At 25.8% G+C, this 10,538-nt stretch overlaps 1 protein-coding gene across 1 annotated transcript; it reads left to right on the top strand.

Annotated features, from left to right (window-relative positions):
- The first annotated feature begins 241 nt into the window (after positions 1-241).
- LOC129966890 (transmembrane protein 65-like) lies at positions 242-10,082 on the top strand. The gene is made up of 7 exons (XM_056081499.1): positions 242-594; positions 3,535-3,647; positions 5,173-5,227; positions 5,994-6,036; positions 6,487-6,592; positions 7,597-7,755; positions 9,859-10,082. Exons 1-6 carry the CDS (start codon positions 357-359, stop codon positions 7,693-7,695), a joined length of 654 nt encoding a protein of 217 aa, XP_055937474.1. The 5' UTR covers positions 242-356; the 3' UTR covers positions 7,696-7,755; positions 9,859-10,082.
- The last annotated feature ends 456 nt before the right edge of the window (positions 10,083-10,538 follow it).

Here is a 10,538-nt window from a genome sequence, read left to right as displayed (position 1 = left end):
GTTATGGCGGAATAAAATAAAAAACAAAATCGCGTAATAGGAAATGAAAAAGATTGGCATAATTCGCCACAAGTGTACTTATTTGCCAAATCTTATAACCCCTATTATAGCTAATCCTGCAATTGAGATAGTTCTTGTTAGCGCCTACAGATGGCCGTAGACAGCTGGCGCCGTCTACAGGCACTAATTGGAACCTAGCTTGATCCTCCAATACGTCCTCCGGTTAACTCTACCCCTTCTTGTGTTGTTATGTCAATGTCAATAACCGAATTACCTGCAAAAATTCCATTTTCGGTCATTAGATGATTGCATTTGTCAAATTCCATTGTAGAAAAAACATTCTGAAATTCAAATAAATGGCCAATACAGCGAGGGCCAGTTTATTTTCTGCATATAAATTTTCTTTTCACAAATTTAACCATGTACATTTGAAAACATCGAGTTGTAGCCTGGGTTTCACAGGCTTCAAAATTAAAGATAAATTGCATTCAAGACAATTAGCTCAAGATTTTATATTTAGATTAAATAACAAAGAAAGGACTATTCTTTTCGAAGAACTTCAACGTTTTCAAACGCAAGCGGCAGCTATCAAAGGTTTTTATGCATTGTTTTATTTATTTGTGTTGTTTTCAAATAATTTTAAAGTTTTAACAGCATTTTCACCTTATCCATAAGCAAATATTTATTATCTTAATATGCAAATTATTCTCTTTGAATAATTATTGTATTAACTTATAATTTGTTTTTGGTTTTTTAATTATCGTAAGTGCATTTGGAATATATATTTTTGTTCCTTTTCATAAATTAACTATGCGCAAAAATAACTTATAGCTGCATACTTTGATCATTCTTCATTAAAAATATATTACTTTTTTATAAAAGTTTTAAATTGTATATCGCAGTTGATTACATAAATATCAATTTTCAAAAATATGAATACTTTTGGGGGGGGGATAAGGAGTTTCCATAATTTCTGGAAAAGTGTATTGTTCGTTTTTGATGGATAACAAAATTTATTTATTAAGTGATTGAAAAGTATATTTTAGGTGGACGATAATTCAATCAAAAATGTAATGCAGTAAATTTTGTTTTATATATTATTTTGTCGAAAGCTTGTTAAATAATGATATAAAAAATCTGCATTTCAGTTTGTTTAAATTGATATAAAAAAGTTTTCGCTCGTTTGAATGCAGCAATTAAACACAATTGTTTCAAAGAGTCATTTTTTAGTCATATTTTTTGAATAAGATTCATCTCTTGGTGTTGAGATACTACCTAGTGCTTGAAAGAAGATATATCTCATTTCTTTATATATTTGCTATTAATGATATTGATTATATTTCTATCCTTTCATTTAATCGAATTAATAAGCATAATAAAACTTCAAAAAGTGTATCAGCATTTAACAAGTGAAAAGACTTAATTTTATGGTGAAATTTGAAGTAAAGCCAGTGAAAACTTAGCCAAAAATGGCTTTTATAAATTTTTAAAGTAGCATTAAGAGATTCAGTTGCTGCAAAACTATTTGGGCAGATCAAGATGTACAACAGCAAGTGATGACAGAATAATTAAGAAACTATAGCTAGATGGAGCATAGACAGGATGAAATGAAGCAATTCATTGAGAAACTATTGGTTTTTCCGTGCAGGAATTTAATTTTTAATTCCTGAAATCTGATAAAAAATTTATTTTTATCATTTTAAGAAGGTTGAAGAAAATTAAACTTAAGTTAACTTAATATCTTCCTGTTTTGGAGTAACTGTAAAAATATTTCAGGTGAGCAATCAGGGAAGATATGCATTCTGGATATATCTTGCCTCATGAAAAAATTTCACATAATGTTATGAATTAAGATTGATTAGCATTTCGAGGTTTGAGCATAATTTTCATGATTAATGGGAATATAAATGCTTGAAAATAGAAAATACACAGTTATGTACTTGAATCTATACCAAAGTAGTCTGTATATAACTGCTTCCAAAGTAATGAACCTATAGATTTATTCTTATTAAGACATCACTTTGATAATGTGACTAAGGAATTACTTTAAAGCAATCATATTTCTTAACTGTATATACTAAGATGTCCAAGGAAAGCCTAATACATAACTTAATTTTCAAATATCTTAATTGAAGATTTTTTATGTTGGCAAAAAATTTTTTGGAAACAACTCAGTAATAAAATCATATTTATCTATGGAATTTTATTGGGGACATATCTTTTTTCTTGGAATTATACCAAAATCGTATAAACATCTTAAATCTATAAGGAGGTATTAAAATTAATTTTTTTAATTCCTCTCTAATTATTCATTTACATGAAAAAATTTATAAATTAGGTTGGTTTTTTTTTTTTTTTCCCTTAATAAGTGTTTTTCTAACAAAGACTCCATTTAAAGAACTGTATCAGATTCATTATAAAATTATCTTTTAATTAATTTTGATTTTAAGATTTTTTTTCCAGATAATGAGCTTTTGAGCATAAATTACCATATATATATATATATTCATTCAAGAGGTTTTTAAGATTTTGACTGTTAGTGGGCTTTGATTTCGACACATAAGATAAACACTCATTACAAAATAAAGCCTCAAATATTATTTCTAATTTATTTATTTATTGCTTGGTTTAAAAATCATGTTGAAAATAATCAAAAATACTCTGAAGTTACTTGCAAATAAATTTAGTTATGCTATACTATTTAACGTTAAAGAAAATCATTTATGTAAAAAATTTCTCTTTTGAGTGCATTTTTTGTTTTTACTGAGAATATTTTTTTAAATTAAAAAGTGACCAAATATATTTTTACAAAAATATTTTTTTTTATTTGTTTCAATGAATTATGATAGTTTTACTTGCTAATTATATAATATAAGCTTTTGCAAATTTATTAAAAAAATGCTAAAAAAACAAAAAAAAGCATTTTTTTAAAATATAAAACAAGGTGGAAAGAAACAACATAAATAAGATAATAAGTATACTATTATTTTTGTCATGTGTAATTGTACTATAATTTATTTGAATTATGTAGTTCATTTTAAATTAAATAGTAAATTTTAGAGATTTTCCACTACTTTGTAGGAAGAAGCTTGAGTACAGTGCAGTATTAAATGAATAAGTTTATATTCCTACTATTTCAAATCAATTATATTGAATAAGATTTTAAAAATGGTTATATTTTCTTTTTACCAGAAATTTTCAGAAATAATTTAATCTAAACTGATTTCCTTTTAGCTTTTTTTTTTTTTTTTTTTTTTTTTAGTGCTTGTGTCTTATAGCGACTCGTCATTTTATATGACAATTTTCAAAGTGTGCCAAGATTGCCAAACTTCATTATGCATGATGCAATTATCTTGGTGTTGTCTCATGATAAAATCTTGGGTCTTCTATAAGATTTAAGAACCATCTATTTAACTCTCATTTCAAAAATTCCCATTTATTTCTTTTATGATTAATTGTGATTTAAAAATTTCATCTAACTCTGTTTTATTTAAAGTTTTGTAATGACCTTTTTTTATTTCATTTTTTTTTTAGTCGATGCACCTCCAGAACCTCCAACCAAAGCCCAACTGCAAGCTTTACTTGCACACAGTGCAGTGCCATTCATTGGATTTGGTTTTCTTGACAATCTTATTATGATTATAGCTGTAAGAATAGAATATATATTGGTGCTTTATTGAATAGATACATATTTAAAGCTACTAAATTTGGTATAAATTTTCTTTAAAGAGTGACAATATGTTCCTCAGGGTGCTTTAAAAAACTCATTTATTAAAAATTAAGCAAAATTTATCATTTTTTATCACAATATCTGAAAATATTATTGTACAAAAATGATTTTTTTTGCATAATTTTCTAAATTTTTTTTTATTATTATTATTCTTGCAAAATTGAAATCATTTTCATTATTTCATCTAATAATTGATTACTTCATTTTCTTCTGTTGTCTTAACATAAAGATTTAAGACGATATGCATGCATATGTGGAATTAGTGGCGAGAAGTGTGCATTTGGAAAATAGATTTTGTGTATAATTACATTTCTTAGTAGCACTATAGCATAATGCTTAACCCCATAAAAAAAGTATAATTGCCAAGAAATACAAAAAATTGTATGGCTATTAAAATATCATGGGTCTGATGCCAATCCCAATGTGATGTTTAAAACTATTTTTTGTGCAAATCATAAACATCAAAGTCAGTGCAAGAAATTTTTTTTTTAGATTAAACAATATTTTTAAAGATGTAATGAACCTATTTTAAATCATAACAAAATATAAAAATTAAAAAAAAAAAACTTTATTTTATTTTGAAAACACCAATTGTATTTATTCATATAAATTTATTATTGTTATATATGTAATTAAAAAAAAATATTATAGAATGAATACTTTTTTAATCAAGTATCTTTTAAAGAATTGCCTTTAATACAGTTTCCTTTAAAAAAATATATAAATGAAAAATCTTTCTGTAAGCCCATTTAAGTCTTAAATCTCAAATGTTTTTTTGTAAACATGGTGAATAACTTTTGTTGAAATTGGGCGCATTCTTGATATGTCTATAGATGATTCAAAATTGGAACTGGAAAATCTGAAAAAGAAATATGAAGTCTGTATAATAACTAGAGAATTTATTTAAGATAATAAAACTGTATGTTTTAAAATGTTTTCTTTTCATAAAAATAATCAGAGATTTGATATCATGTAAAGAAAGTGAATATTATTAATGAAAATAAAATGATAATAAATTGAAAAAAGGAAATAAAGAAAATGGAAACTAAAACTTTTAATTATTTAATATTAATGAAAAGAAATTTAATTCTAAAGGCATGGTGAGACCATTTTGCTAAAGGCCTTCTTATTTAAAAAAGTAACCCAAAAGCCTGTTTTTAATTTATATAACAAATATTTATTCAAATAGTATGACATGACCTGTTAGGATTCTTTTAATAATAAAATAATGAGTATAATGCCAATCTGGCTCATTATAGAACTCATTCTTCATGAGAATAATGACTTGGTAGTTATAATTGTGGCTTTAGAACAGTGTCAAAATCTTTTCTTTGTCAAACAATTGCACTAGTTTAACCAAGAAACAACTAACTTTTAAAATGCAGTTGTTTCATTACTATAAAATTTTGAAAAGGATTTTGAAATTCGTTTCTTTTTTTTAGGGTGATTATATTGATGCTACTATTGGAATAACTTTAGGGATCTCTACTATGGCAGGTAAGATTCTCTTTATTTTTATAAATATATTAATCAAACATTTTATTGGATACAAAATCAAGACATATGGTGAATATAAGAATCTTCTAATGAGTGCATAAGAACTGTATTTAAAATAAATTAAAGAATAATTTAGACATCTGAATGTAATTTTAATTAAAATTAAAACTAGAATTCTCATTTCTAATGCTATCAAAATTCCTTACTGCATTTCTCATCAAAATACTAATTTCTGTAATGAACTGCATGTAGACCAAGTTCTTTAATAGTGAATTTTATAATGATACTTATTAAATAATGCATCTACTAAATAATGCTGATGCATCTATGTTAATACATCTCTATTAAATAATGCTAATTACAGCAGTAATTAAGTTCTATAATAATTATGGCATATGAAATGCTATCAACATCTCTGATGGAAATAATAATTTGAAGATAAGGCAGCCAAGATCTAGCATCATCACTGATGAATTGCATAGTGTCTTTTCTAGTCTTTCTGTTTATAAGGCTAGTTAGTTAGCAGTTCAAATAATAATTTTATTATTTATTTATCTTGGCTTAATAACTGCACTTTCAGCTTGGTTAGACACTGACTCTAAACAGTATAAACATTTTAAAATTATAACATAGAATTATATTTTCAAGAATTTTCTATATTATAGTTTTCATATCTTTGGAATTTTAGATTTTTTTTTTCAATTTGAAATAATTTTATAGCATGATTTTATGTGTTTAGGATATAATTTTATTTATTTATTTTAAGCTGCTGGTTTGGGAAATACTCTATCAGATGTAGCAGGTATTGGGTAAGGTATTTTTATTTCAAATATTTTTTTAATGGATGCATTATTAATTTATTATATTTGAAACTTTTTTATCAATTTTTTAAATTAAATCACTAATTACAATATTTTTATTAGTTTGAGTTTAAATAATTTTAAGTGCTATTTAAAAGAATAAAGTTGAGAAGAAAAATAATTAAAATTGACATTTTTTTTTCTACTAGATTAACATAAAGGATTTCTCAGAAATAAGCTATAATGTATAAAAGTGTTTAAATTAATTTGGTTAATTTACAATATGTATCCATAATGCAAAATAACATAAAATGTTAAATTCTTGATAAACCTTCTAAATCATAAAAGTTTTCAGCTTATTCATTTAAAATATGGAAAAAAGTTTTTTCCTTTTTGAATATAAATTTATACTTTTATTTGAAATTCATATGTATTTTTTTGCTCCCCCCCCCCCCTCAGCTCTGCTTGGTATGTTGAACGCATTGCATTTAGGATAGGTGTGAAATCTCCTACACTGACACCTGCACAAACTGCTTTATCTAGATCTCGCTGGTGTATTAATTTGGTAAGTTTTTGCATTTAAACTTTTTTTAATACTTTAGGATAAGGAAAAATTCAACCAAAATGAAAATTTTAAATTAAGCCAATTTAGTTTCAGCTTTAAGAAGTAAATAAGTTAATTACACTTCATATGAATTTATCAACTACAGCATTTTATCATGACCTAAAACTGGCCATTCACAATAGCTTATGCCACATCTTTCAGATGATGACATTCTATGCTTTTATTTTCTTACCCAGCCATTTAGAATGGCCATTCACGAGCTTTATTCCAATCTCAGTAAATGCTTTTGTGTGTGTGCACGTGCGCACACTCCACAACTCTCTCCCCTTTTCTAGATACTCCAAGCTTTCATCTCTGCCAACATTTGATGATCACCCATTCCAAATGGATGGGTGATCATGATGATGCTAATTCAGGCTGGTTTGTGGTTTGAAATATGATGCTAATTCAGACTGGTTTCTCACTTTGATGATAAATTTTCGAATGCTCATATTCTATTGCTGATGTCAAGTGATCATGAATGTCCAGTTTAAAATATGATTTTCATGTTTTATTCTATCTAAATATGTTTTATTCTATGTTCTATTCATGTTTTATTCTATCTATAAAAATTGCCATGATGTAATTAAATCATCATTTTCTATTCCTGATTTATTCTCAGTTTGATTTGATAAATTAATTTTTTAAAAGGGGAAATGAGTATTCTTACTTTTTTTTTAACTCAGTTTTCATGAAATTATATTAATTTTCTTATTTCTTGGTATTTAGAAATCATTATTGATGGTGATGATTATTTATTATGCATAAATTAATACAATGCTTTTTTATGCTATTTGTGAAATGGATTGATATTCTGAAGAAGGTTTGAAAAAACTTAAATATCGGTTTCAGTTTATTTTATCTTTCTGATAGAATTTTCCTTTTAATGTGATAGCTAATGTATTATTCTACCCAGCTTTTCTTTTTATTATTGAATTTACTACTAATTTCTGTTTTGTTTCTAGGGTCGTGCTTTGGGAGTAACCATAGGGTGCTTGCTTGGTATGTTCCCATTGCTCTTCCGAAAAGAAAGAGAAGTTGAAATTGTAGAAAAAAGCGGTTGATGAAACTTAACAGTTGATGTAGACTTGAGCTTTAGAGTCTTTACATTCTTTGCTGATATGGTGAGTATATTTCGTATAAAAAATCAAAACCAAAGGAAATTACTAACCCATTACATCCCATTTGTTGGATAGTTACATTTCATATCTGTGGCTGTGCTAATAAGTTTCCTTTGTCTAATAAGTTGATATATATATATTCCCAAACTTCTAAACAGATTCTAATTGCCATATATCATCCATTAACCAGATTTTGATGTCAAAATGTCATTTTGAAGCATTTTTGTTAACTTGTTTTCAAATATTCCAAGTAATTCGAGACAAAAATATTTTTCTTTTGTATTTTATTTCAAACATCTTTTAACATATTTATAAAGGAAGTTTTTAAAATGACTGATTTTTTACCGAAAAAACCAAACTAAAAGAAAACAATAGGGATTAAATTTAATTTTTAAAAATTTACTAAAATCTATGCTTCAAGTTGGGTATTATTAAATTAAAATTGGCGAAGGATAATTTAAGAATTAAATTAGGTTATTAAAATTGGAATTGTTGGGTATTATTAAAATTGGCAAAGGCTAATTTTCTCATGTGAATTGCTTTGAATTGGATATGCAATTTATATGAAAAAATATTCATATATTAATGGGATTTTTTTTTTGTTGTTGATCTAGGAAATGCGAATAAAATAAGGAGTAATTGGCTAACATTGTGAAATCACAATGATCCAATACCTGTCTTAAATTCCAAAAATAATTACAAATGTTAAAAGGTTTATATCTCTGAAGAAATAATTGAATTAATGTAATAAAAAAATCTCTATTTCATCAGTATAGACATGAAAGGGGAAAAAAATATTGATGCTCAATCCATGAGACTTATGAGGGTACCATAGAGACAAATTTTAATTCAACCATGTCGCACATTATGTCAAATATAATAAAAGTTGAGAAAAACACTATGTCTTGTGCTAAGTTACTGAAGATAACTGGTGACAAAAAAAAAATTGTTACATTATAATCCTGAAGCCTTTTACCCTTGTTATATTACAAGTGTCAATTTTTAGTGAAATATTGCTTAATTATAAAAATTTTGAGTTTTTAAATGAAATTATTTTTGCAAATTATGCATTAAGAATTATTAAAGAATGGGTAGTATTATTCTTAAACTCAAAGATGTGCACATTTAACCGGACTTATTCTGTCAACAATATCACAAGTAGGATTTTGCAGATTAACTAACAAAAGCTGCATTATGAAATTTGATGCATGTCAGCAGACTATTTAAAAAATAAATATTATTAATATTCCACTTTATATGTAAATAAATAACAATATTAAAAGTTTTGTTTCCTTGCATTGGGATCGTTTCTATCCATAATGTTCATGAATTCAAATAATATATATATATATATAATATAATATGAAAAATCGATTTGAAAGAAATAGTGATCCATTTGCAAGAAAAAAAAGAAAAAAAAAAGACATGGCACAGGCTTGGAACAAACTGAACTAATGAATATAATGAAAATAATGAATTCTGCCAAGCTTAAACACCAAGAAATAAAATAAAACATGATTACATGAATAGTCTTATACAAAAGAAAATGAATCAATCTCAAGGATGATAAAATTTGTCTTCAAAAAAATCTATATTTTCATGGAAATCCACATTTTCACAAAATAAAAATAATAAGGGAAGAAAATATTAGCAAACTTTAGATCATTGACCTTTACTGCAACCCTGAATAAAAATCATGTAAATAAAATGTGAAGTTTACAATCTGATAACTATAGAATGTTGATTAATTTGAATTAATCGGATTGAAACAAATGGTGATGTATTAATAGAAAAAAATGCATTGCTTAATACAAAATAAAAAATGCACTGTATATAAATAAAAAATAGGAGCAACATGCACATACATAAACATTTTCAGACTTGCTTGCATGAACAATTTGTATTCATAATAATAAACTAACAGTAAAACAAGTTAGATAGATGCCAAAAAAGAGTATTACAGACATCTGTAGACAAAAGAGTTTGCAGTAATTCATTCCTTATGAATCTTTTATTTTAGCTAAAAGAAGCTTCATGTTTCTAAAATGTATTTATAAAATCTATGCAGATTTAATGATTTTCTAAATGCTTATTTTCTCATTTCAGTTGCCCCATCTAATGCTTGGGAACCATTTGACTCTCTCACTGTGGGAATCTTTTTTTAATCTGATGCACACGGATCAATCCTTCCTCGAAGTGCAAGAAACCTTCCGACATATCCGAGATACTGAATCTACTTGAAACTTAGAACAAATGCAGCTCTTTCACAACTACTTTTAAGTTCTGATTTTAGAATTTGTAGCTATCTAATAAAAGCCTTTTTATTTTAATCTAAAGATATTTTGTTTTATTTGTAGATTTGGAGGGATATTGTAATTAGTTTTATATAAGAGCAAATGTTTTTGCTATATCTTAAAAATTTTTCTGCTATATAATTTAAATTGAATAATTTCAAAACATTTATTTCTAAACTTGTATCCTAGTGGTTTGTTTTTTCCTTCTGAAATACATAATACAAGTTGATATGTCAAATTTTAATAGGTAAGTTCATGTCCAAAATTTCCATTGTTATAATACGACAAAATATACAATTTTGTTGAGCCTGCCAAGGAGAATAGGAAGTGTTTATTTGATAAATTGTCTTCCACTGCTATTTTTGTAAATTTTACTGAACAATATGTTGGAAGTCATTCATTGTTTTACATAGTTTTCATACATGGAGCTTCAACATTCCTGTTCTCTTTTAATTGATCTGAATCATATAATTTCTAATTATTTATAAAAGA

The sequence above is a fragment of the Argiope bruennichi genome, chromosome 4 (assembly GCF_947563725.1).
Source record: "Argiope bruennichi chromosome 4, qqArgBrue1.1, whole genome shotgun sequence".
NCBI lineage: Eukaryota > Metazoa > Arthropoda > Arachnida > Araneae > Araneidae > Argiope > Argiope bruennichi.
The sequence above is the reverse complement of the archived record's forward strand: the minus strand, read 5'-3'. Positions and strand labels throughout refer to the sequence as shown.

Coding starts and splice junctions, on each gene's coding strand:
- LOC129966890 (XM_056081499.1), top strand. CDS start 357: ATGGCCAATACAGCGAGGGCCAGTTTATTTTCTGCATATAAATTTTCT. Junction 3,648..5,172: donor ATCTTATTATGATTATAGCT/GTAAGAATAGAA, acceptor TCTTTTTTTTAG/GGTGATTATATTGATGCTAC. Junction 5,228..5,993: donor AGGGATCTCTACTATGGCAG/GTAAGATTCTCT, acceptor ATTTATTTTAAG/CTGCTGGTTTGGGAAATACT.